Raw genomic sequence first — 27,513 nt, 5'->3', positions numbered from 1 at the left:
GCTTGCTTTTCCTGTTTGTTCTTTGCATACTCCTTTGGTCCGGTCCAGGCTTTTAACTCCTGCCCAAGCTTTGGCGGCTGGCCTGGACCCTGCACAGGCCTCACATCTACTTCTGGGAGCATTTACCAGATAGTTCCCCCAGAATGTCCCATGGGAACTTCACAATCGCCATGCCCAGAGCAGTGGATTTTTCTCTCCGAAGAGCTAGGAGTCAGGAATGCCCATTGGGAAGGGATTGATTAGAAGGAGCTTGTTTAAGGCAGATAGAGTAACATAAAGCAGGAACATCCAGAGGGCTTTGAAAACTGTAGATGCCCCATCCCATCCCTCAACTAGAGTTTGGGGATGGTGGCCTAGCTGTGTTTATGAATGATTCAATTTAAATTTCCCAAGTGCAGGAGCCCCCTTAGGGTACACATTGAAGATACCTTAGAAATGTGGCCAGTGCTTTATAAGGGTGAACACTCAAGAACATTGGGCCTTTATTTGAAGTTGTGTTTTGTTTTCTTTCTTTTTTTGAGAGAGGGAGGGACAGAGTGAGGGGCAGAGAGGGAGAGAGAATCTTCAGCAGGCTCCAGCCCTACGCGAGGCTCCATCCCTACGCGAGGCTCCATCCCTACGCGAGGCTCTATCTCATGACCCTGAGATCACGACCTGAGCTGAGATCAAGAGTCAGGCGCTTAACCGACTGAGCCACCCAGGCGCCTGTGAAGCTACATTTTCAAGGGAACCATGTCGAAGGCCCTCATGAAATCCCCAGTGGTCTCTAGACAACAGAGTCACCAGAACATCTCTCCCCAGTGGCTGTCTGGGGTTGCCTGAGGCCCTCCTCTGTCACGTTGCTCCTGTCATGTGTCTGGGGCTTCGCGGGAGGGAGAACACGGTACCTGTTTGGAGGGATCAGTGCTGTGGGCAAGGGAACTGCGAACAGCTGGTCAGGCAGGGAAGGAACGCTTCTGCACAGGGCTCACTCGCTTCCCTGGTGAAGCCTCAGACACTCGGAAATCAATTAATATACTTAGTAACTCTGTTAGGTCAGGCACTTCGAGAAGCAACTGGCATATTCCAGATTCCTCCAGAAGTAAATTAACAATTGGAAGACAGAGTCGAATGTATGCCAGGAAATGGTAGAATCTGTCCATTTTATCATTTTGTGATTTTGTGATTCCTCTGTGTTGTTTTCTTAGATTTTTGCCTCATTATTTTAAACACAATTGATTTCCGAGTTACTTCCAAATATCTGTCCTGTTTCCATGCTTTTTCTCTTTTTGCTATTTGTTGGCTTCGGTGAATCTCCTTTACTCTCTAAAGAAAATGGGTTCTGGGGATTATGATTCCATTTAAGTACGTGAATGTATAGTAAGTGGACTTTCCGAAAAAAAGGAAATTCATGCATATGGTCAGATGCACAGCTCTTTAAAAACCTGATTTGAGTGGTAATTTCCCAGATGTTGGCAAAATGGATTTTTTTATGTCGTGGAGGAGGCGGCACAGTGTTCTTCAGGAAGGGCCAAATTGTTGATCCGGACCCCGAGGAGACGCTGGTACTGGCCCAGGCAGCACCCGCCCTGGGGTCGCGGGGGGGTTTGAGCCTGCTGGAGCCGGAGTTGTTTTAGCTGCTCTTGGGGTTTCTGGTCGCACAGAGAACTGGCTCAACAGCCCGTTGGGTCCTGCAGTGCTGGGGGCAGCTTTTCCCTTGCGCGGTGGCCTCCTGCCCTCCGTCTGTCGTGCAGTCAGACCGAGGCTTGGAGATCGTGGGTGTTGAGAGGATGTGAGCTCCTCCTCTTGGGAACTCGCTCGCTGCCCGCCTGCCAGCAGAGGCCTTGTTCCCCTGCCCTCCGCACGGTGATTCGGCCTAAGGAGGCCCAGCCAAAGGGCCCTCGGTGGGCAGCAGGGCCCCTCCCCTTCTGCAGGCAGCACGCGGTGGGGGGGCATCCCTGCTCTACCATTTGGAAGGCGTTGGCTGCATTCCGCCATGGCCCAGAACAGCTACAGCCCCTGGGAGAGGGCGTGGCCCATCTGTTTTCTCAGAGAGTAATTTTCAGTCTGTGAGGATCCGTCGTTGTGGTCCTGGGGAAAGTAGACATGGTCCGTTGAGTCCGTGGTATCAGACTCCAGGGTGACCGTGGGCAAAAGCAAAACTTTTCTTTTGGGCGGATTGAACAAATCTGAAAGTAAATCTTGCTTTCAAGTCACAAAGGAATACATTTCATTTTGCAGTCAATCACGGGGGAAAAGTTGGAGGCGCAGAGCCAAAGATAATATAAAAGATGTGCTTTGAAATGTTTCTGAGGATGGGGACTGGATTCCTTTCTCTCTCCCGAACACACTGTCCTCATGTAATTGAAGAAGGTCCCTGAAGACATTTGGCAGCTCCATTTTATGTTTTTCTCTCCCGAAAGTTGAATGAATTAAAATTCCAATTAGGCTAAATATTTTACTTCACCAAAAAGAAACTTAACTCTGTTTTTTGGCTATAAATTTGGTTAAAGTAAGTATTAATTGTATTTCTTGTTCTATTTGTCTCAACATACATGTTCTGCATATTTAAACTTCTGTCTGGAGTATTTAAACACAGCTGAGGTATTTAGATAAAATAATTATGCCATATGCTTTCTTCCCTAAAACATATATTTCTGAGTAAATTTCTAAAAAATGGTATGATATATGCTATCGTATATCTTAGATTATGCGAAGAGGGGCTGCTTGGAATGTAATTAAAGGAAAGACTCATTCCCAGGGAGGTAAATCTCTACTCTTTCCTCGTTCAATAGTTCATGTAGCACAGCGTGACTTTTAGGCATTTGAGTAAATAAAGACATCTGCTTCAAAATAAGGAAAACGGACTGCTAGAACCGGTCCTTGTAGCGAATCCTGCCTGGGAGGAAGATGCTTGCCAGGTGTGAGCCAGAGCATCGAGGCCGGCTGTCTACTAGGAGTCTGTGATCGAGCTGTGTGGATTTTCATATGCAACAGGGTCTTCCTCACTGGGGCAGAGACAGAGCTGGGGTTGCGGTGCTTCACGCCGTGGGGGCATGTGGGGGACAGAAGGCACGAGTCTGTGCCCCACGCTACGGGTCTCGTGCCTTCTCAGGCCTGACCTCTGAGACCCTGCGCTGCTCCGTGAGGGAGCCTGCGGTTTGTGCATCAGATCCAAGTGCAGCCTGACTGTTTTCAGTAGCTCATCGTTTACAAATATAGTATAAATGGAGAATGCGTGCATGTATCTAGCTGTTCACTCTGGAATAGAACTGTGCAGAAAATACCGATTAGCGAAGCAGCCAGAAGCTTGGAAGGAAGAGAGCAGAGGGTGCGAAGAGCAGAAACATGTCCTCAGTACGATCAAGCACCGATTTTGCATGCTACACGCAGTCCTGTGCATTAGAAGCCACCTACCTTCAGGTTAAACTCCATGAATGGCAATAAAATATAAATGAATTTGCACCTATGCATTTAAAATACAGCATTTGTTTTTTGTGAATCTGACAATTCCACAAATTGTCTTATAATAACTAAAGGCACTTCTTTAAAAATTTGCAAAATAACACAGTTTTTAGTCTTTCTCAGCTTTACTCACCTTCTGACTTGGTTTTGTCTCTTTGGGCTGGGTCTTTCTCAAAGAAGTAATACCGTCTTCAGTAATAATCATCACTTCTTTTGATTTTATGGTTTTTGAGATGAGTGTTTCTGCCGTATATTGCATAATGACCACTGAGGTTTTCACTGAGCTGAAGGATGATCTTGTAATCACTAGAAATGTTTCCTTTGCAGAAGGAATCCATTCATAGCAAGATTAGGGCATAGAACTTGTTCAATTTAGCAGTTTATGGTTCTTGACTGTAGGGTTTGCTGTTTTATTAGGATAGATGCAAGGGAGGAATGGTCCTTCTCTTTTACCTCCCAGGGTATTTTTTTTATATTTCTCTTTAGTATTGCTCTTCTTTTCTCTGATTTAGAATATTTGTGAATGTACTTCCCTGACTACTTTGTGTCTTTATGTGTCAACAGAGTGGTTTTATTCGTCTTATTCATGAGCATTTAGCACAGAAACTTCCCATGAACAGATTTGGTGTTGAGTTATGTCAGCTTTGTGTTGATGGTAAAGAGAGGAACATCTCAGTACCGCTCTGGGGAGACTTACCTACTAAATAAGACAGCCCTTTTGGAAAGAGATAGTCCCGTCACTTAAGCCCAAAGATGAGCCTTTCAGGGACTGTCCAGTGTTCTTTCCAGTTTACTAAAGAACATCAGAACCAGGATTCTTAAACTGGGCATGTTGGAGTGTGGGGCATGCGAATCCCTTAAAATTGCAGGCAAACATTTTGTAAATCGATGTATTTTCCCGGCAGGCAGATTAGAATTCACAGGTTTATAAAAGGAAACCAGTTAAACGGTTAAACGTTATGGACAGGGACGTTAGAAAGTATTTTACTCATTGGATTCCTTTAGAAATTGCTGGGAGTCTTGTGACGTTCATTACAGTGGTTCCTGTTCGGGGTCTGACTCCGTCAGAATATCTCCATAGGCGCCCCAGCTGCTCTCCTTCCTTGCCACTGGCCAGGCGTCTCAGTTTATACAACGAGAGAAGATGGATTATTACCTGAGTAGACAGGATTATCGGGAGAATCAAGTGAGACACTCCTTATGAAGTGCCTGGCTTTGCACTAATGTGAAATGGTGGTGGGGACCCCGCCTCCTTGACCCAGGAGGAAGACACTAGAAATTCTCGGGACTATTCCTTCCTAAGGGAGCCTGTGGCTGCCCCCTGTGCAGGAGAATGTGCCTGTCCCCAGCGTGGGGACGACTCGGCTCTCCCCTCCTTCACTGAATGCCCTGACCCACCACCACCTCACGGCCAGGTCAGCCCCTGGTGGGCAGAGGGCTGGGAGGGGGCCCAAGGGACCGCAGCCTTGTTCTCCCTCCCAGGAGGCAGTCGTCGGAGCACAAGGGAATGACTGCAGATACGGAAGGAGAGCTCTGTAGATCCGGGAGGCGAGAGTTGGTAGGGGTAGGGCAGGTGGTATTAGAGTATAAGATGAGAGTTTACATATAAGGAGACTCACACCTAACATTCATTTATTTCCAAGTGCACCTTTTTTCTTTAGAAATCACTTTTGGGGCCAGTGCCCCTCATTAGCTGACAGCTACTCCCCCAGGCTTCACTGCATCCCTGGCGCTCTCCCCTCTCCGCTGCGCTCCACCCTTCAGTGGGAACTGCCGCTCTTTCCCGACTCTGCCTCTTGCAGGTGTTGGGATTATGTGCTGATGTCATGAAAGGTCCTGTCCCTCAGGATAGTGCTAGAATACATTCTGTTCATCCAAGGTTTGAAATTACTCAAAGGCAAAACCATTTGCCCTTCTTGCTTGCTATCTATCTATATGCAGATGTTTGTAGAGGAAGGTGATGCATTTCCCCCCCCACTCCTTTTCTGCCTATAGTTCTTGTTCTTTCTTGAGTAAATTTTAATTCATACATTACAAAGAAATTATCTGTTTCATTCCAGATTTTCAAATTTAGTATTCATGAAATATTGTGATCTTTTCTATTTGTATTTAGAAAATTGTCTATAATTTTCTTTCTTTATTGCTATATTTGCAAATTAGTGTGTTGCCTGTTTTTTCTTGATTATAGTAACTGGAAGTTGTCATATAAAAAGATGTATTTCTCATCTTAATAATTTTCCGTTATGCATGTATCTTTAACTCTTGCTTCGCTTCTCTTTTCTTTTTTTTTAAGATTTTATTTCTTTGACAGAGAGAGCGAGAGAGGGAACACAAGCAGGGGGAGAGGGAGAAGCAGGCCTCCCGAGGAGCAGGGAGCCTGGATGCGGGGCTCGATCCCAGGATCCTGGAACCATGACCTGAGCCGAAGGCAGACGCTTAACGACTGAGCCACCTAGGTGCCCTTGCTTCGCTTTTCTTAGGTTTCCTTTTTCCTTCCTTCCTAGCTTGTGGGTTGAACACTTAACATTTCTTTATTTTTAGTTTTATTTTTTGTTTGGCTTGGTAATGAAAATATATCATGCTGTGAGTTTTCCTCTGAGTAAATCTTTGGCTGTATTGTGTAGCTTTTGCTCTATGGGCAGAGCTCAGAGATGCTGCGGGTTTGGTTCCAGACCACTGCAGTAAAGCAGTGCTGCATAATGAAACTAGACGCATGCGTTTTTTGGTCTTCAAGTGCATATAAAAGTTATGCTTTAAAAAAAAGTTATGTTTATACTGTAGTCTACTAAGTGTGCAATAATAGCACTTTGTCTAAAAAAGCAGTATACATACTTCAATTAAAAAATACTTTATTGCTGATAATTGCTAACCATCATCTGGGCTTTGAGCAAGCTGTAACGCTTTTGCTGGTGGAGGGTCTTGCCTCCATGTTGATGGCTGCTGACTGCTGAGGGTGGCGGTTGCTGCAGGTTGGGGTGGCTATGGCAGTTTCTTAAAACAACATTGATGTTTGCTGCATTGATTGACTTTTCCTTTCACGAGCAGTTTCTCTGCAGCATGCCATGCTGTTTGATAGTATTTTACCCAGCTGGAGTCAGTCCTCTCAAACCCTGTCGCTGCCTTATCAACTAAGTGCATGTCATATTCTCAATCCTTTGCTGTCATTTCAACAGTCTTCACAGCATCTTCACCAGGAGTAGATCCCATCTCAAGAAACCAGTTTCTTTGCTCATCCATGAAGAGCAACTCTTCGTCTGTTAAGTCATGAGATTGCAGTGATTCAGTCCCATCTTCAGAGTCCACTTCTCGCTCTAGTTCTCTTTCTATTTCCACCACCCTGAAGTCTTGAAACCCTCAGTGTCATCCATGAGGGTTGGAATCAACTTTTTCCAAACTCCCTGTTCGTGTTGATAATTTTGACCTTTTCCCATGAATCATGAATGTTCTTGGTGGCATCTGGGATGGGTGGATCCTTTCCAGAAGGTTTTCACTTGACTTTGCCCGGATCCATCAGAGGAATCACCACCTATGGCAGCTATAGTCTTATGAAATGTATTAAATCATAAGACTTGAAAGTCCGAACGATTCTTTCCTCCTTGGGCTGCAGAGTGGATGTTGTTAACAGGAAGACACTCTGAATCTTATTGCACATCTCCACCAGAGCTCCTGGGTGACCAGGTGCATCATCAGTGAGCAGTAATATTTTAACAGGAATCCTTTGTTGTGAGTAGTATGTCTCAACAGTGGACTTAAAATGTTAAATAAACCATGTTGTAAATAGTTGTGCTATCTCGTTCAGGTTTGGTTGTTTCATGTAGAGAGGACAGCAGAGTAGATTTGGCAAATTCTTCAGGGCCCTAGGATTTTCGGAATAGTCACTGAGCACAGGCTTCACCTTCAAGCCACCAGCTGCATTTGCCCTAACAAGAGACCCAGACTGGACTTTGAAGCTTTGTAGCCAGCACTGAGTTCTCCTCCTTGGCTGCGAGGGTCCAGTGTGGCATCTCCTTCCAGCAGAAAGCTGTTTCACCCAAATTGAAAATTTGTTGTTGAGTGCAGCCACCATCATTAATGATCTCAGCAAAACTTTGGGATAACTTGATGCATTTCTACATCATCACTTGCTGCTTCATCTTGTACTTTTACTTAAGGAGACGACTTCTTTCCTTAAACCTCATGAACCTACCTCTCTGCTAGCTTCAGACTTTTCTTCTGCAGCTCTCAGCTTTTGTCAAGTTGAAGAGAGTTAGGGCCTTGCTCTGGATGAGGTTTTGGCTTATAGAAATGTTTCTCTTTTGATTTTTCTATCCAGACCGCTCAAACTCTCCATACTGCTAATCTGCCATAAGGCTGTTTTCCTTTCTTATCTTTCATGTATTCACTGGAGTAACATATTTAATTTCCTTCAGGAAGGTTCCTTTTGCATTCACAACTTGGCTTACTGGCACAAGAGACCAAGCTTTAAGGCTGTCTTGGCTTTTGACATGCCTTCTTTGCTAAGCTTAATGATTTCTTGCTTTTGATTAAAAGTGAGAGACGTGCCGACTCTTTTAATCACTTGAACAGTGAGAGGCTGTCGTAGGGTTATTAATTGGCCTAGTGTCAATATTGTTGCGTCTCAGAGAGTAGGGAGGCCGGGGGGGACAGGGGACTGGCAAGTTGGGGGAACTGCCGGACCAGACCACATGTACTTGTTATGCCCCTCCTCTTATATGGGCGTGGCTCGTGATGCCCCCAAACAGTGACATGAGTAACATCAAAGATCACTGGTCACAGATCTCCATAAGAAATAAGATAATAATGAGAAAGTTTGAAATTTTGTGAGGATTACCAAAATATGACACACAGACATGGAGGGAGCCAATGCTGTTGGTAAAATGGCGCCGATAGACTCCCTCAGGACAGGGTTGCCACAGACCTTCAGTTGGGAAGACTGTGATATCTGTGAAGTACAGAGTATGAGGGATGCCTGTGTGTAGTGTTTCCAACATCATTTTTGGCTGAAATGTAGTGAAGATTTTGATTTTTTTTTTCCCTTTGATCTTAGGATTTGGTCCAATAATTTTTAGTTGATTTGTTATTTTTTTTCTTTGTGCTGTTTCCAGCACAACTTAATTTTTAGTTGATTTTTGTGTGTAGGGGCCTTTCTCCTACTTCATACATGTTTCCAGCACTAGAAGAATTTCCTTGCATTGGAGCGCTTTTGTCCTCCTCTTGGGGCCTGGAATGGGGAGCCTGGATTCTCTTTCCTCTTCCCCTGTCCTCGTCAGGGTGATCGCTTCATTCTCTCTAGATGTGAATGATTCCCTTTCTACCGTGGTAGCCTTTGCTTTAGAAACCATATTCTTTTTTTTTTTTTTTTTTTAAGATTTTATTTGAGAGAGAGGGCACACACGCATGCGTGGGGAGGAGGGGCAGAGGGAGACTCTTCAGGCAGACTCCCCACTGAGCACGGAGCTCAGCTCAGGGCTCCATCCCAGGACCCTGAGATCATGACCTGAGCCAAAGTCAAGAGTTGGATGCTGACTGAGCCATGCAGGCATCTCCACCTGCCCCCCCCCCCCCCCGCCCATATTTTAAGGCTGTGATCTGGCATTGTTTTAATAAAACCTGCTGTGTTGTTGATACTTCTTGGGCTCAGCCTTTGTTACGGGTCATGGATCTGGAGGCCTCTGGGTGCAGTGCAGATGCAGAGCAGAACTTACTCCCTTTTAGAATTCCTGCTGTAAAAATCTTGTTCTTTGTTAGTCCTGTGGAGTCCACCCTGTCTCACTTGCCTTGTAACCTTTTTCTGGATGTCCGTGAAACCCCTGGGGCTTGTTAATGTGGGGAGTGCTGAGTGTGGGAACCAGCTCGCTCACCGATCCCAGGCTCTTGGGAAGTGGTTCCAAACCATTCAGGGCAAGTTTGCCTGTAAGTGGTAATGTTATTGATGTGTTGACATCAAATTAATTTCTGCAAGCAGAAGTTACCAAAAGCAAAATCAAAAGCCAAATGAGGAAAATGCTGTGTTTGTGGCTCATATGATAGGACGCTATTTTCCCTAATGGGTTAAAAGTTACTACCTCTAAACAAAGGCCGGTAAGCCAGTAGAAAAATGGACAAAGAATCTAAATAGATGACGGTTCACAGAGAAGGAAGGAATCACGGCTCTTCAGTATATGAAGGTGTTCAGCCTACGATCAGAGAAGGAAACGCCCTTAGAGACATTTTTTTTTCCTACCTACAGATTCGGTCTTCATGTTCTAGGGCTGCTGTAACAGAGTACCACAGTCTGGGTGCCTTAAGCAGCCGACATTTATTTCTTCACAGTTCTGGAGGCTGGAAGTCGGAGATCAGGTCATCGGCGGGGTTGGCCCCTTCTGAGGCCCCTCTCCTGGCTGGTAGACGCCGGACTTCTCCGCCTTCACGCTGTGTGTGCCTGTGTCCTGATGCCCTAGAAGGATGCCAGTGGCACTGGATCAGGGCCCACCCTGATGACTTGAGTTTTAACTTAACTACCTCTTTAAAGACCCGGTCTCCGAATAGAGTTGACCCTTTGAACTGCACAGGTCCACTTATAGGTGCAGAGTTTTTACAGTTCTGTCCATGTTTTTTCCCTGAATAACTTTTTCTCCAGACATTGTAATAAGAGTGCTGTGTATATTACATGTAACATGCACACTGTGCTGTTTATATTATCGGTAAGGCTTCTGGTCAACGCCAGGCTATTCGTAGTTTTAAGTTTTTGAGGAGTTGCAAGTTATATGTGGATCTGACTGCTGGTGGGGGGGTTAGCATCTCTAATTCCTTGGTGTTCAAGGGTTGGCTGTACTAATTTTGAGGTACTGGGGGTTAGGACGTCAGCATATGAATTTGGGAGGGGGACGAAATTCAGCTTGTGACAATGACAAGAAAAAGTTTTGTTACACTGTTGGAGAAGGAAAAGGGAAATTCGCACTCACGTTGCTGAAGGTGGTACAAACCGAGACGGGTTCTTTGAAGAGTAATTTGTTATTATTTGTTAAAATTCAAATGGATTCCTTTGACCTAAGTTTGATTTCCAGGAACTCTCCAAAATGAGAACATGTGAGGTTCTTCCTTGGCACTTGGCTCATAATAGCAAACGACTGGAAACAACTCAGCGTTGTCCATATGGCATGGGTTAGGTATGGTTAAAAAAAAAGAGGAATTTCTTTATGGACAAATATAGAATGTTCTAAGGAGAAGCATGGTAGAGAGCAGTGCTTAGAATGATACCATCTGCACGAAAGGGGAGAAAGCTTATAGGTATTTGTGTAGACTATTTTCTCTGAGGTTGCGCCAGATGTGTTGGTAATTTGGGGATGGAGGCTGGATAGCCCGGGTCCTGGGTGAGACGGAAGGTTCTCAGTGTATACATTTTGGTACCATTTAAATTTTGGAATGTGAATTTATTAAATAAAGGAATCATTTTCTTTCACTTAGGAGAGAATTGTATCACAAGGTCGCTTATAATTTACGTTTTTTGACGTGATGTTTTAAAAATGGAGTTATTCTGATTAAAATCATTCTTGTTTTAGGAACTCTTCTGATTTATTTTTCTCAGAGCGCCCCACAAGTCATGATTTGGAAGGTTTTATGAGGGCCGTGATTTCATGTCTGGGCAGTGACAGCAGTTGGTCACCGAGGACAGGTCAAGTGTGTCCCTTGAGCCAGACCATCCTTGTCAGACCTTCTTGCCTCAGGCTTATAGGGCAATAAATTTTTTTTTTTCATTCCAGTGTGGAATGTGTATGAATCATTGTTCCAGATTTTATGTTGCTCAGACACTCCCATGCAGGGAAATACTATTTAGTAACTTGTTAATTGGGCTGTTTTGGTTTTACTGGGTTATTTTAAGGCATTTATGGGTTATGATGTTGATAAAGCTAATAGCACTTTGTGTTTGGTACCTTGAACTTTGCAAAGTGTTTCCACGTTCATGATGTCGTTATATTGTCAGTTGAACTTGGTGGTTTAGAAGCAGATTATTACCATCTTTTTATGGATGAGGAACTCAAAGCTTAGCTGTCTCGCAGTGAATAAGTGACAAGTTTTTCGCTGGAGGTTTCAGGGTGTGCAGTGGCTCTGCTAAGGAGGAGGGCATGAGCGCTCAGCACTGGTGGTCCAGTGATAACTTGAAGCTTTTCGACGTTGGTCGGGTAGTGCAGGGGTTTTCAGTGGGGGCGGTTCTGGCCCCCAGAAGACACGGTGATGTCTGGAGACATCGTTGGTGATCAGGACTGGGGGGATGTTACTGACATCTAGTGGGGAGAGGGCCAGGGATGCTGCTCAACACCCACCCATGCACATGGTAGCCCCCTGACCACGGAGCCTCCCCTGGCCTCAAATGTCAGCAGTGCTGAGGGTGAGAAAGCCTGACGCAAAAGCCCATCATCCTACACTCTCCCCAGTTCATCCATTTACTCCCTCGTGAACGTTTGCTTTAGGATCGGTGGTGGTAGAACTTACTCGGAATCCTGACTCATGGCCAGTTTAAGAGACCTTTCCTGTCTGGTGTTGTGCGTGCGTCCTGCCCAGGAGGTGGGATGGTACCCGCTGGTGCGTTCCTGATGGGGTACAGGTTATGTGTCTCCAGATCCCACGATCTGCCCCTTCGCTCTCTTCCCGGTTTTCATAGCATCCCTGTCCTCATCCAGGTTGGGAGATAGGCCGAGTTTATTCCTAGCACCCTTGCCTTTTGGTGGGAAAGAAACCAGCAGCTGGGGTTATGGTTCGGGAATTCTAGCTAGGAGAGGGAGGAACAAAGCAGAACCCAGAGCTTTTAGGGCTCATCGGGACCATGGCGGGGAGAGTCAGCCTGTAGAAAGGGAGAGAAGGAGTGAGTGCAGAGGGTTGGGGCTGTGAGGAGGATGAGTGTCCAAGGGAAGGTGGCAGATAGAGTGACGGCATCAGTGATGGGACTGGGGGTCACTGGTGGAAGGGGGTGCAGTGGACAGAGAACACTGTTGGCAGGCTGTTCTTGGACAGAGGATGAGACAGACCTCGTTCTCTGAGGCAGGAGGAAGAGTGAGGACAGACGTTTGGGCCTGGTGGACTGAGCAGGGAGGGGGATACCCTGGGTGCACGTCCTCAGGGGAGCTGCCCTGTGAGCCATGACGCGCACGGGCCAGGGCGGCCGGGACATCTCGTGGCTGGGGGAGTGGCTGTGCGGGGGTTGGTGGGCTTTGGATCTCGGTGCATCCTGGGGGCAGGGGTGGGGAGGGTGGGGATGAGAGCAGGGTGAGTGGGCACCTGCCAGTGAGGGGCTGCTTCACCGAGACAGTCAGGAATTCGTACTACAGTTTAGTGCGAGCTATCAGTTATTTTAAAACCAGTGTGTATTTTGTTTTGTTTTGTTTTTAAAGAGAAAGGAGATTCACTCTTGCTCCATGAATGACCTGTGGACACCTTCGTCCACCTGTCCAAACTTGTCGTCCCCCCCCCCCCCGCCCCCCCCCGCCTCCCGGGGCTCTGTGTCAGTAGATGGCAATGCCTGGTGTCCGTCTGAGCGAGGCCAAGTCTGGAAGTGACCTTGACTCCCTGGGTGCCTCCAGGCCCCGTCACTTCTGCCTCCTCAGCGGCTCCCGATGACACCACAGCCACGCCACCTCTCCCTGGGCTCTGCAGGAGCCTGTAACTACTCTCTGGCTCCTTTCCCACCTACATCCAGGGCTCACTCCAAAGTGGCATCTGCTCTGCCCTTCACGGACTGTTAGGGGGAGTCTGAAATGTTTAGCGCAGGCTGCAAGATCGGCCTCTGTCTGCCACACCGCTGAGGTCACTCTGCACCAGGGCGCCCTCCCCTCCGTGCCTTCCCTCCGGCAGGTCCTTGGTGTCCTCTCTTCTCTGCCTTACGGCTTCGTTTCTGCTGGCTGACCTGCACTTGCCCCCCTTGTCGCCTGCCTCTGCTTCGCCCCCAACCCCAGTGCCATCTCCGCATTTGGGCTCATCTTAGACTTGGTTCTAACTCTGAGATCTGGCAGGTCCCTGCTTTACCCTCTCCTGGCATCTACTCATGACAGCGTTTGTGGAACAGTTGTCGGAGGTCTGTCTTGGGCTCCAGAAGGCCTGCTCCCTGAGGAAAAGGCAGGTGCTCGTCCTGCTCATTGCTGCCTCCTGGTGCTGGCCCCTGGGTGAGCTGCTCTGTGGCCCTTGGGCCCCCGAGGGAGTGGGGCCTGAGGACGGAGAGCGCAGGGCCGGTGAGTCACTGGCCCCACTTCCAGGGCCGCCTCTCCAGGGCCGGAGTGAGCTGCACACCGGTGAGCTGGAAGAGCCAGTTCAGCCCAGAGGGGTCAACCAGCAGGACCTTTTCCTGACTAGTGGTGTCAGTGGAACTGGGGGAAAAAGGCACATTAGTTATAGGCCCCTAGCCACGGTATTTAAAAGGCATGACCTAACGCTGTTCTCCCAAGTGCCCTCGGATCCGGTGGCCCTTGTGTTGGGACAGCCTTCAGACCCCAGCACGTCTGCTACCAGGAATGAGCTGGATAAAAGTGGAGGCAGGGCTGGTCTTTCACTCCCTCTTCCTCCAGAAGGTGAAGCCTTTACAGTGAAAGGGTGGGGTTTTAGCCTTTCAGCTGGGGAGCACTTGGTTCGCCGCGCGTGCTGCTGTGGGTTACATGCCCCTGAGGTAGTAGGACGACATGGGTAATGGGTCACTTTATCACCTGGCATGGCTCCCTGAAAGGAGAAGAGTGGCACGTTGCAAGGGTTATTTTCTGTTTCCTTGGTAGGTAGTTACCTGCTGGGCTAACCCCGCAGGGGTTTAGGAGCGTGGGGCTCTGGAAGGGCAGGCGGCTGAGGTGTGGTCACTTGTGTCTTGTTGCGGGTCAGCCCGGTCCTCTCTCGGGGAGTCCTGGTCACAGCTGGCCGCAGATGGGAATGACGTGAGGGCGACGACCCGCCGAGTCCGCCTTCACACCCATGACGTCCGCAGGATGGGAGCTGGGTCAGCACTGTGACAAAGGGAACGGAAATAGAAATGTAAAGTTCCAAGTTTGTAGTAGAAAACGAATTTAAGAGTTCCCGTGTTATCCAAAATGGTATCGGTCATTTCCCTGGAATAATTTATTTCTGTCAGACAGGATGCTTTTGGAATGCCTAGAAGGAGCAACACAGACATCTCTCCAGGAGCAGGGGCTCTGGAGGTCTACCTGTCATCGGGCTCGTTTACACAATGGAAGGAAGGTCAGAGAACAGTCTTTCTGGCGGGAAGTTCTCTTGGAATCAGAACGAGGGGGCGAGTGTGCCTGTTCAGAGAAGGTGCCCCATGACTGGGTGGTTACTGAGGGGGTAAAATGTTTGTATCTAGAAGGTGGATCCCAAACACCTCATTTCAGGCTTCTGGGCCCTGTCCAATCTCTGCTGAAATTGTCTTTGTTGTACTAGACGTCAAGGGCATTTAAAAGCTTGAGAAAGTGTTCTCCATGCAGTAGAACTTGGACTGTTTAGAATATCATAGAATTGACTCCGGATGTCAGAATTTATTTGAAATTTTACAAGGATTATATTTTACAAATGTGGTGTGTATCATTGCCTCTCTGAAGCGACGAGTATATGGTCAACACGATTTACCCTTCCTTGACCACAGTGCGCGGTAATTAACATGTACTGAGCTCGACGGTGCCAGACACTGTCCCCAGGCACTTAGTTTGCTGTTGGTGGGAAACAGACAAGTGAATCTAAAATGAACATCAGACCAGTAGTTGCTAAAGTAAAAGTGAGCACAGGGTGTGGGGGAGGGAAGCAAGGGAGGGTTTTCCCGACTTCTGCTGAAGCGGAAGGGCTCGCTTCCACCCTGAAGGGGCCAGAGAGCTCTTTCCATGCCTGCTACAGCTAGCATAAGGGATTGAGTTAGTAACGAAGCCTGCCGCTGTAAGTGCACCCATGCACACCGGGGTGTGGCAGGTGCCCAGCCCCAGTGTCACTCACGGGTTACTCTCCACCAGTAGCTGTGATGAGCGTCCACGTCACTGGTTGTCAATCTTGCCTGCTTGCTGTGGACTGGGCACTTGGTTAGGTCAGAAGCCTGGAGAGGAAACAACTCCCTGAATCCCTCAGGTTATCAGGAGGGGTCAGGACCCCAGGCCTGGTCTGGCTCATCCCTGAGTGCTCCCTCCCTGAGCACAGGGCGGAGGTTTGCTTGCTTGCTGCTTGGTTTTCAGGGGAGTACCGCTTTGGGATTTGTGTTGTTAAAACAAGAGCTCTGGAAGTCATGGAGTTGAGTGGCTTCAGGAGAGACGAAGGGAAAAGACAGAGTGGACACCGGTGAGGACACAAACTCAAGACTTGGGCTGGGGCCTGCTCGTCCCTGAAAACTGTGGTGCTTTGGGGCTGTTGAAAATTGGCTGCCTTTCTACGAAACAAGGGGGCGGATGAAAGGCTGCGCTGCTGTCGCCCCTCGGGAGCGTTGCCTTCCGTCAGCTCGCAGGGAGTGCTGACCTGTCCCCGGGGCTGTGTGCTCCTGACACCTTGGCAGGGGTGGGGGGCGGGGGGGGGGACGACAGACATGTGTGACCGCTGCTGGCCCTGTGATGGGCTTTGGGGACTGGTTCCCAAACCCAGCTGTTCCTTAGGATCACTGACTGAGGTTGTTCGAAAGGGGAAGGCCCCACCCCCGCCCCTGCCCCCAATCCCCTCTTCAGAGATTCTGGTCCAACAGGTGCAGAACATGCTGCCTCCAAGCTTCTGATGCAGGCCTGCACACGCCGTGAAAGCCAAATGATGTCGTGGTGGCTTTTCCTGCAAGGGACTCACTTGCACAGGCTTTTCTTGCTGTTACGTATTTGTGAACATTTCCAGTTCCAAAATAACAATGGGAAAAAAAAACCCTGAGATTATTTAAATTTTTTTCTGTTTTTTTTAAAAAATAATTTCCCTCTTTTTGTTTCTGTAGGACACTAAATTGTGGATAATAATGGAATACCTTGGTGGAGGCTCCGCACTAGATCTTGTAAGTATCCCCCCCACCCCAATGCCTAAATACGCATCAAAGTTCTCAGTAAATCTTGGTTGTAAGGGTAATTCTGTTTTTATCCACTTGTGTTTCCCTCTTCAGTTGCATGAAAAGGAACAAAATATTCCTTATAATATCTGTTTCTGTTTCTAATAATATTACTGAAAATTATAGTCCCCCCCCCTTTTTTTTTAAGATTTGAGAGAGAAACCATGCGTGAGTTGGGGGAGGGCAGAGGGAGAGAATCTCCAGCAGACTCCCTGCTGCGTGCAGAGCCCTACAGGGGGCTGGATCCCACGACCCTGCGATCATGACCTGAGCCAAAAGCCAATCAGGACGCTCAACTGACTGAGCCCCCCAGGTGCCGCTAGTTCTACTTTTGAAACCAGTTTTGCTGTTTCCTGGGAAGCCAGTGAATTTGTTCATACAAGCCGTGAAGGATTTTGCCTGTCATTGTCTTACTTAAGAACAGTTTGGTAGCTTGTCTTCCAAACTGGTTTTAACTTTTGTGGAACTGAGATCCCATTATTGTTTCTCATTTCAGATAGTGGCTTGGCTTCCAAAATATGCATGTAACGTAACTAATTAGAATCAGGACTTTTAAAACTTGCTTGATTTCAGGAGTAAGACGGGCAGGCGATGTGTGACGGCAGGACGGTGTCACCTGTCGGAGCCGTGGTCAGGCCAGGCGCAGGTGCGCTTCTGTTTCTCTTCCTGCTGGCGCTTGCGGCGCGTTGACGGTGGAGCTGGGCCCACCCCGGGGTCTTGTCTCCTACCTGGCCTGGGCCTGCCGTGCCAGTCCATGTGTGAGCTAGTGGAAGCGAGTGAGGGGCTGACCTCAGAGGCCATAGTCTGCAGCTTGCTGCTCTTGGTAAAATGTGGCCACATGTTGGCTTCCGGCCAGATGCTTACAAATAACCAGTGAATCATAAGCATTGCTTAAGTTGTCCTAGAAGCACAGTATATGCAGAAGAAAGTTTTAAAAACTCACGCTGTTGTTTAGCAGTTGACATCTTGTCCCCACGGTGGTTAAACAGTGAAATCAGTGTACTCAGCCCTCTTCCTACCTATCCTGGTAGGGCTGGCTTTGGGGTGAGTGGTAGTTTCTGGGACAGGCCTCGTCTGTCACTTTCGTGTTAGAATGGCCCGGCAGACCATTGTCAGGATGATGGGCCTGCAGTTTTCACTGTTCCTCAGAGTGGTTCCTAGAAGCAGCCCATGTGTTTTAGTGGTTGTAGTCTTAACACAGATTTTACCCACTAAGGAAAGAAGTGTCCTTTGGTTAAAAGGAGATTCCTTTCTCACAGTGGGAGTAGCAGTTAGTAGTTTTTTGGGGGGGGAAGGTAAACCTCTAAAACCTTACGTATCTCTAAAAGTATTACGTACCCAATTTTAAAATAGCACATAATGTTATAAACCATAAAAGCAATTAGTCAAAGTAGTGTTCAAAAGGAAATTTCAAGAAAAAATTTAATACAGTATTAACAATTGTATTAAAACGAGAAGAGCAACAGAACAGCTGGATAAATTTTGTGACTTGCTTTCCATCTTTTCCATAAATATACACATGACACAAAGAGCTTTTCATTTTTGACTGTTTTGGGAAATGCTACAGGAATGTAGAAAATAATCTGATTTTGGGTAATTAGATTTACTGTCATCCTGAGTGCATCTCCCTGTGGCACACATGAAGTTGTTTGCCGGGACGCTCTCCTCCAACACTGAGCCCTTCAGAGAAGAAGCTGTAGTCTCTCAGTGCTCTGGTTTATTCATTCTTAATGCCACAGTAATTTATTTAGTGGCAACTGTCGTTGGAGCTTTGAAGTCTGTGAAATTTTAGACATTACAATTGGAAGGAGGTATAGAACTCTCCACTTAAAAAAAAAAAAAAAAAAATCTTGTATCAGTCCGAGCAAACTGCCATCCACCGTCCACATTAATGGCTCTGCTGATAAGAGCCAGGCATCCTTCTTTGGACATCCCTGATCATCTCATTTTAATTGAGGAGAAGACGGAGGCGCTCAGAGGTTGGGTGTCCCAGCTAGCAAATAGAGCTGGACTTTGGACCTCGTTGTGCCCAGCTGCAAAGCCGACGGCCTTCCGTGGCCCCACGCTGTCCTTCCCGTCCCTCTGACTTTTGACTTTGTTGTATCTTATGTCCCCTTGCTGTTGGCCTGTCCCCAACCTGCAAAGATGAGGACGCATTTAATAATAGGAGACAAGAATTACTTTTTGAATGTTGAAAACTATTAGGATTGTTTTGCGAGAGTCTATTACTTACAAAAGATTTTAAGAATGAGAATATTGTTGCATGTAAAAATTTGTGTAACCATGTAATTGAATATATGGATTTGGGGCATTTTTCTGAAAAATTAACCTTGCTTTTATTAAATATCTCTCTGGTAAGACGCATAGTGCTAATGATGTGTATGTGTGACTTTGGAGGAGCCCCACATGTCAGGGCCCATGGAGGGAAAGGTGGCCAGGGGTGCCTTGTTCAAGGAGAGGGCCATGCCGTCCCCTTGAGCATGTCAGTCTTGCTGGCCTTTCTTCATCTTTTCCTCTCTAGGTTCATCGTTTCTCTTCATGTACTCAGTCACTGACACAGATTGGACTACCGTGGCAAATTACTGTGGACTGGGGGCTTAACCAACAAACACTTACTTCTCACAGTCCTGGAGCCTGGGAAGTCCAAGGTCAAGGCACGGGCAGATCTGGTGTCTTGTGAGGCTCGCTTCCTGTAGGTGGCGTCTTGTATCCTTGCATGAGGGAGAGCAGAGAGCCCCAGAGCGAGCGCCCTGGCCTCTCCTTGATACGGGCACTAACCCTGTTCGTGAGAACTCCACACACACGATCTGATCACCATCCGGAGGCTGCACCTCCTAAAACCATCGCATTGGGTGGTAGGTTTTCAACATTGGCATTTTCAGTGGTGGGGTCGGCACAGCAGTTCAGTCCCGAACAGAATGAAACCTGTCTAAAGTTCCAGTCTGTTCAGAGGTAGTCGGCTGTCTCTGTAACCCCTCCGCATTCTTGGCCATAAGCATGTTGAAGTATGGTGTGCAGATTTTGTTTTTTGCTTTTTCACTCTGCATTATGGTTATCAGGTCTTTTTACTTAGGCTCTTAGACAGTGGTCAAATTCCTCACATTGAATCTTAAGGACACCGTGGCCTGGGACAGGAAGATGGGCACCCTCCTTCGGCTGACGTTGCCTTTTGGCCATGTCTGGTAGTTAATTTGGGGGGGCTTGCTTTTCATTCTGGAATCGGGGTTCCACATGGAGGCCGGCTCCAGGTGGGGATGGGAGACAAAGATAGAATTGCCTGGATTTTCTCTGGTGGGAAGCGGGGTGTGGTGGTTGCAGGCAGTAGGGAGCGGTCTGGGCGTGAGAGTGCCTTCTCAGGCCTCTGCCGCCGAGCCCTTTCAGGTAGCAGCGGTGTCCGGGTCGGAGCTCAGGAGAACCGCAAGCCTGATCCCCTCTTGCTGTTTTATACATTTGGAGGTGGCCCAAGAGAGGAAAGTGACTTTGCTACAGGGTGAAGATGGTTGGCTTCCAGACCAGCTCGAGAATCCTAGTCTGCAGCATGGCATATAGGTAAATCTTGGGCTCCGAGGATAAGACAGATCGAAGGACACAACTGAAAGGCTTCATTAACTTCATCTGTGGAATTCACATAGGTTTGCTTTTTGTGACTCACCGAGGGGCTGTCCCACGCGTGGACTTCCCGGTCCTGTTGTCCGGGCATGAGCCTGTCTCTCTCTGGAGGAAGATAGACTAATGCTGTTGCAGGGTGTGTCCCTTGGAGCTTTCTCTTCCTCTTTCCTGGTGTTGCATCCTTTTTGACTTAAAAAAAAAAAAAAAAAATGCAATCGATACCTTTAATCTACCATGTGAGCAGCAAAAGATGGGATCTGGTGTGAAGAATAGTATTAGACATTATACAGCTTAGTTTTTTTTTGTTTGTTTTTTTAATTTCTACACCCAACATGGGGTTTGAACCCACAACCCCAAGATCAAGAGTCACATGCTCTTGCGACTGAGCCAGCCAGGCACCCCTAGTATAGCTGAGTTATTAAGAGCCATGAATGTTAGAGTAAAATAGGCATATATTTTATTTTGAATGCATACATGTGAGTGTGCTTGATCTTTTGGGTTTTTGTTTTTGTTTTTGTTTTTTTTTTAGTTTGAAAGATAATACATTGAAATAAAATGTTCCTAGGATCCCCATGGAAGCCCTAGCAGGCGCTGTGAGGAAACGCTGGGTTCTGGTGTGAAAACCACGTGTGTAAATAATTTCTCAAGTTCTCTCTGCTTCCAGGGTGCCCTGACTTAGGAATGTAATAGGTATCATGCAGTTGAAGACTCGGTAACTTAAAACGTGATAGATTTCAGGTGAATTCATTTTTCATTCAGAAAATATTTGTTGTGTGTCTGCGACGTGTCAGGCGCTGTTCCAGCCACTGGAAGTTTCTGCAGTGAACAAGGCAGAAGGAAATCCCCCTGGCACGGAGCCATATTCTGCTGAGAGAAGAGAGTCCATTAAACTGTGTGTCAGAGAGTGCTAGAAGGAGAAGAAAGCCAACTGGGGTGGATTGGGAGGCTCGCAGTGCAGCAGCAGACAGCCAGAGTCGGAAAGATCTGTAGGGACTAGCTCAGTCCGTTCTGCAGGAGAGCGTCAGGGATGGCCTTGGAATCTCGCTAAGAAGGAACCGTGCGCCCTGAAGCAGTCAACTCGATCAGGCGGAGGTGTCTGACAGACTTCAAAATGAATATGCAACGTGATTTAAAGCAGTGAGATGGCCTGTTGATTAATATTAGGCCATGCTGCAATTGTAGTGGCCCCCACTGTCTCGGTGGACCCTGGAACAAAGACTTCTGCAAAGTCTTTCCCTGCTGCTTTCTTTACTTGGGCAGGGGCGCGTCCTTTCAGTCCTTTCAATATGTTTTAATTGTTCAGGCAAAATGTCTCTTCTGGACTGAAGAAGTTTTTAGGTTTTAATCTTGACCATGTAACATGTGCCTTTGTTCTATCATCTCAGACTACTTCTAAGATGATCATTTAAGGGGCGCCTGGGTGACTCAGTCGGTTAAGCATCTGCCTTTGGCTCGGGTCATGATCTCAGGGTCCTGGGATCGAGTCCTGCATTGGGCTCCCTGCTCAGCGGGGAGCCTGCTTCTCCCTCTCCCTCTGCCCCTCCCCCAGCTCATGCTCTCTCTGTCTCTCTCTCTCTCTCTCTCAAATAAGATCTTTTTTAAAAATTAATATGACCATTTAAGTAACACTAATCATTCTTTTCTTATTAGTTAGAACCTGGCCCTTTAGACGAAACTCAGATCGCTACCATATTAAGAGAAATACTGAAAGGACTTGATTATTTGCATTCAGAGAAGAAGATTCATAGAGATATTAAAGGTAAGAAAACCTCTTGCTCGTATTCCTCTGAAGTCCTAAGGCTTCATTGTTCTTGGGAACGTGCAGTGGAATTTAGCTGGTACGTCTCTCCTCGAGGGAGGTTCTCCTGCGTGTGTTTGGAGAGATCCTTCAACATGCCTCGGGTTGGGGGTGGCTTTCAGGGGGATCTCCCCAAAAGCGTACCTTTGGTGCCTGCTCTTGGCGAGCATGTGATCTCCTGGCGAGAGCAGGACGCGCGTGCTCCCGGAGCGAGAACGGGTGGAGCCACACCGCGAATAACGTCAGGAGGCGTCTTGGGTTTTATTTCACAGCTGCCAATGTTCTGCTCTCTGAGCACGGCGAGGTGAAGCTGGCTGATTTTGGGGTGGCGGGCCAGCTGACGGATACCCAGATAAAAAGGAATACCTTCGTGGGCACCCCTTTCTGGATGGCGCCCGAGGTCATTAAACAGTCAGCCTACGACTCAAAGGTAAGGCCCGGCTCTTCATGTCCGCTGGCTCTAGGGGCTTGTCCTCTTTTGCTTCAGCCTTACAGCTTTTCCAGTGCAGCCAGGCGAGTTCCTTGAAGTAGGACATAACGGTAGTTCTCTCAGACCTTGGTTAAAAACGGGCTTCAGCTCTCCCTGCTGCATCATTTAATGTCCTTTATCTATCCAGCCCACAGTTGATGAGGTTTGTACCTTAAACACTGTGTGCCTGATGGCGGTGGGCAACACTGGGAAGGAGCACGTTGGGAGGTGGGTGTGGAGGAACAGAGGACCACGTGGCCAGACAGGAACGGGTTCGGGCCTGCCGAGACGTCTGGGTGGGGGCACGTGGGCACGTGGGTCCGCAGAGAGGTTGTGGGAGGTTGTCCCGGGTAGAGGTGGTGCTCGGAGCCTGAGCGGTGTGGATGACGCCAGGGGACCCTGGGCAGAAGTCTGAGCAATATTTCGGGGACAGGCAGAGAAAGGGGGTCCCACAAAAGAAATGAAGAGTCCACAAAAATACAAGACCAGAATCTGGAAAGAATATGCTTTTATTGATTGCTACAGATTGTTCCTCTCATTATTTTTAAATCTCAGGGTCGTTATTCTGAGAGGCTCCTTCCCAACATGAGGCAAACCATAATTCCTCTCTTCTAGCCTTTTTACCTGTCATACATTGTACTCTCCCAGTTTTTCCTGGGTTCTGTTTTCCCCGGTGCCTTCACGTTTTTTCGTCTTTGTCTTCATCTTCATTTTTTTTTTTTAAGATTTATTTATTTTAAAGATTTTATTTATCTGAGAGAGAGAGAAGATAGTGACAGCGCACAGGTGGGGAGGAGAGGGAGAAGCAGACTCCCCGCCGAGCAGGGACATGGGGCTCCATCCCAGGACCCCGGGATCATGACCTGAGCTGAAGGCAGACGCTTAACTGACTGAGCCACCCAGGCGCCCCTGATTTATTTATTTATTATTTACTTACTTATTTAGAGAGAGCGCACAGCACACTCACACACTCAGGGACGGGGGGCGGGGAGAGGGAGAGAGAATCCTCAAGCAGACTTCCCGCTGAGCATGGAGCCCAGCATGGGGCTCGGTCTCATGACCCTGAGATCGTGACCTGAGCCGAAACCAAGAGTCGGACACTCAACCAAGTGAGCCACCCAGGCGCCCCTTCAGCTTCTTAAACTAATTAGTATTAGACTAAAAAACCTAAGGACCCTGCCTCAGGGATCTCTGATTTAACTCCCCTCTCCCTGCAGACTGCGCGTCCTCAGATTGTACCCAGAATAGTCTTCACACGGTCCACAGAGAATTGGCTCTTCTGAAGCAGCAGTTTCTAGGCAAACAAATATTTAACTCACATACGTATACAGGCCAGGCGTTGTTTCCTCTTTTTAAAGGGAAATCTTCTCCATCTGCAGCAGACTTCCCACCTCGTTAAGCACAGCACCTGGAGCACAGAGTAGCCTTGCCTCCCGCCCGCAGGGCACCGTTGTGGGCGTGCAGCTGTTGAGCGATCCCATGTGGTACCAGAGTCGCAGGCGTCCCTGGGCTAGCCTGGCAGAGACGGACCTGGCGCTCTCACTTTTGAGTTGTTGTGGCGGCCGTGACTGCCCTCGTCCTCCCCATGGCCTTGGTGGCCGTGGCCCGAAGGTGACTGTTGAGCCCTCAGCCCCCAGTGTGATAGAGCTGTGTAGTCTTCATTTGCTTGTTGCTTGTTAGCGTGCTGCCCTGTGTGAGGGGTCACCTCCAGAACAATCTCTGCAGCCACTTCTGTTGGGGTGCTGTCATTTTAGGACTTGACAGGAGCTTTTGTGTTCAGTCCTTTCTCTTTATTTTAGGCTGAGGCCCGTTTATCAGAGTTTGTAGATCGAGATTTTGGTAGGCACTAGAATCTACATTTCTGAACTCCTCTGATGACTTTGCACTGATTACTCTCTTCTCTTTCTAGTAAATGAGCTGCTCAACCACGGTGCTTGTGAATCCGGATTCAGATCTTCTATTTTCAGGATTAAACGGCTCACTTGACCTTCCCCTTCCCGTCTATCTTCCTCCTCCGGGGCCACTCTGGACGTTTGCCCAAGATGTGACCTCTAGCAGGGGAGATTTTCCTGCATCATAAGGCTTGGCCACCTTTTTCCCTGGAGTTTTTGTCAAGATCAGAACACTCGAATCCTATTAGTAGGTGTTGCGGTGTTTTTCTAGGTAGATTTAAAGGCGCTGTCTTCAGCTTAGGGGGTGCACACATGGTCGGGGAGCATGAAAAGGTATGCCACTCTTCTCGCTGACCTTTAACTATACCTTTTACTCTGGCCTATGTCAAAAGCTAAATCTTTCATTTGCCTGCGTCACATTCAGCACCTCTCAACTGGAAATCATGTGCAAAAATTATGTTGATGTGAAGTTTGCTTCCCAGATTTGTTGACCCAGGAGGTGTGGAAAGTGCAGATAAGGCTGATGTCTAGTCTGAGTCTGGGGCCTTGGGGATGAAGTGACATTAGTTCCCTCCCATTAGGTGTGGCTCTGGGCTAGCAGCTTTTATCACAAAGGGGCTTTTTCTGCGTTTGTTCTGTGGATATCCTTCTAGAGACTGCCTCCCTTCTCAGAGGCTTGCCTGGCAGGGCCGTAGGTGCTCTTGGAGGGGGGCATTGTAGTTACTGTGGTCTCCTGATACACAAACGTATTTGGTTTCTTTCCAGTTGCCCTTTCCATTCTTTTCCTTAGGTGTCCATCCCGACGTTTGCCCCATTAGTCTGTGGCAGGATTCTGTTACCATTGTTAGGACCCCTTGCTCCCATCATACTCATTTTTGGTATACTCACTGATTTTCAAAGGAAGGTCAGGTTGGGATAAGGCTAGAATGCACCTGCCTCACTAGCATCCTCATCTTACTGACCAAAGGGAATGTAAGCCTTAGTTTTATGTACGTCTAGAACCTTGTTTAATGTAATGACCTCTTAAAGCAGTGTCTTTGACCCCTTGTCATTTGTCTAGACTCCTTAGGTGTCCTGAAGTGTTTGTACATAAAGGGCATCTTATGTTGGTTGGTTTCAGTTCTTAATCTAAACACAGCATTACTAGATCATGATTGTCCATATGTCTTAAGAGCCTTCATTATTGCTATTATTTTTAAGGTGAAGCGGGATAGCTTGGTTTATTTTAAGAAGTCTTGAGACTTTGAAGATGGTGCCACGGGAGATAACTGCTCGCCCACAAAGGAGCGTTTGCTTTCCACGCCTGAGCAGGGTCTTGGCTGAAGAATGTTAATCTTTCCCCCCTCCCTCTTCATTCTTTGCAAGGTTATTATGTGGTGTGTTAGCAAATGGATTGGAATTGTCCCTGTTCGGTGTCTCTTTCTCTGTATTCATTCATTTGGTTATTGCTGTAGTTGTGCCCGATGCTCAGGAATTTACATCTTCAGTGAGTGATGGCAGTACTGGGTGGCTCTAGCAGGGAGCGGGGAGGGCAGGGGAGCTGAGTGTGGAATGTCAGAGCGAGCTGGGGAAGGCTGCACAGACATAGGGCTTTGCAGTTTGCGGCCCCTCCAAGATGAGGGAGGGATGGATGTTCAGACCCCAGCCTGGTATGGGAATGCAGTGACATTTGTATTTGGATTGTAGATTGTGGTGAAGAACGTGGAAGGAGATGAGGCCAGAGAAATTGACTTGCCTGGTAACTGAAATACCCCGTAGACACTGAGAAGCCAGTGTCAGTGTTCTCTTGTAAATAACTTCTTTCCCTTTTTTGGTCTCAAAAGCCGTACATACTCTTTAATCTGGAAAATGCTGGAAAAAAGGAGATAAAAAAAGAAAAACATCTGTAGACCTACCACCCCAGCACAGGCTAAGTGTTTTGGTGTCCAGTCATCTCTGAAGTAACTGTTTGCAGTCTAAACCATGGTGAAAAATGGAAATAGGTGATATGTTGATGGAAAAAAATGAGATTGTTAAAGGTAAATGAAGACCGGCAGTATTAGCCTGCCAGTTTTTGGAATCTGTGTGGTTGGCCTGTCCATGGCAGCCTGTGACTGGCCTCCCTGTGCCCCGGGCTGAGCCCACTGCCCGACCCCTTCCCCCATCCCCCCTGGCCCCTGCACAGGGTCAGGAATTACCCACAGACCCAGCTGTGAGTGATGAGCCCTGGGGGGTGCGGCAGGATGTGAGTGGGAAAAACATGCAGCTAGGAGATTAACGGTAGGCTTTATTTTAGCACGTAGTAAGGATTGGGGCTTTCTGATCAACCACGTATTGCAGTTTAGTGCTGAAATGATATTTACACCTCTGTGTGCTGCTTATAAACGTGTTTTTCAGTACTGCATTTAATTAAGTAAATAGTTTCCATTTTGAGCCATGTTCTGACTAGATACAACTGATTTGGGATTCTTGTTTCTTTTCTTCCTTCTTTTTAAAGAAAATACTTTCTTTTATTAACCATCTATAACACTTTCATCCAGGTCACTACAGCTTAAAATAGATCACTACCCTTTCCCAGCTATTTAGTAACTAAGAGCAGTGGATAAAATCCATACGCTAGTTCAGAAAAGTTCACATCCCCATCAGTTCAGAACATTTGATTCACCAACCTTAGATTATTTAAGAAAGAAGGATTAGAAATTAAACATCACAAATGGGATTTTTTTAATTTGTCACCATTAAATGTCTGAATTTTAAACAGATTCTTGGATTGGTGGTTCATATCCATTGGCTCATTCAACTTGAGCATGGTCTCCTCCCCAGTAGCTTTTCCAGAATTACCTGCCTTCACCACGAAGCGCCATGAGCTTTCCTAATTCAAAGTTGGGCTTTTTCAGCATTTTTACTTTCCTAACATAGACATCATGGAGTGGATAAGTGGACTGACAAGCCTTTTCTAATGTCTTTTGTGATGCTGTCTGGAATCAATACATTGACCACTTCTTTCAGGTCATTTGTCTGCACATCTTGGGCCATGATTTCTATCATCGTTTTCTGAATTTAGCGGACTTGTTGGTGATGAGCATAAGAGGTCTTCTGAGCCTGATTGTTGCATTTTTTAGCAAAACCAACACAAAATAGACAAGGCAAATAACCATCGGTAGTCTTGACATCGACATGAGCTTCGAGCATGGTCTGCCATGTTTTTTGACCTTGGAGCACATTTTGTCACGGGTAAGATCCATGCCATGGAAATTAGGCAGTTTTTGTCTTGAATGTCCTCGGTAATTAGCTTGAATTTTCCAAATTCACCTTC

At 47.4% G+C, this 27,513-nt stretch overlaps 1 protein-coding gene across 1 annotated transcript in view; it reads left to right on the top strand.

Moving 5' to 3' along the window:
- STK24 (serine/threonine kinase 24) overlaps positions 1-27,513 on the top strand; it is a 109,277-nt gene that overhangs the window by 66,023 nt on the left and 15,741 nt on the right. The window contains exons 3-5 of the mRNA XM_028112089.2: positions 16,343-16,399; positions 21,710-21,818; positions 22,130-22,287. Coding sequence (XP_027967890.1) covers positions 16,343-16,399; positions 21,710-21,818; positions 22,130-22,287 — 324 coding nt within the window. The remainder of the gene's footprint in view (positions 1-16,342; positions 16,400-21,709; positions 21,819-22,129; positions 22,288-27,513) is intronic.

Source organism: Eumetopias jubatus, unplaced genomic scaffold, assembly GCF_037043125.1.
Source record: "Eumetopias jubatus isolate StellerSeaLion01/CBP00866 unplaced genomic scaffold, mEumJub1_p1.0 scaffold_3, whole genome shotgun sequence".
In the NCBI taxonomy this organism is placed as follows: domain Eukaryota; kingdom Metazoa; phylum Chordata; class Mammalia; order Carnivora; family Otariidae; genus Eumetopias; species Eumetopias jubatus.
Note: the sequence above shows the minus strand (reverse complement) of the source record. Positions and strands in the feature narration are given on the sequence as shown.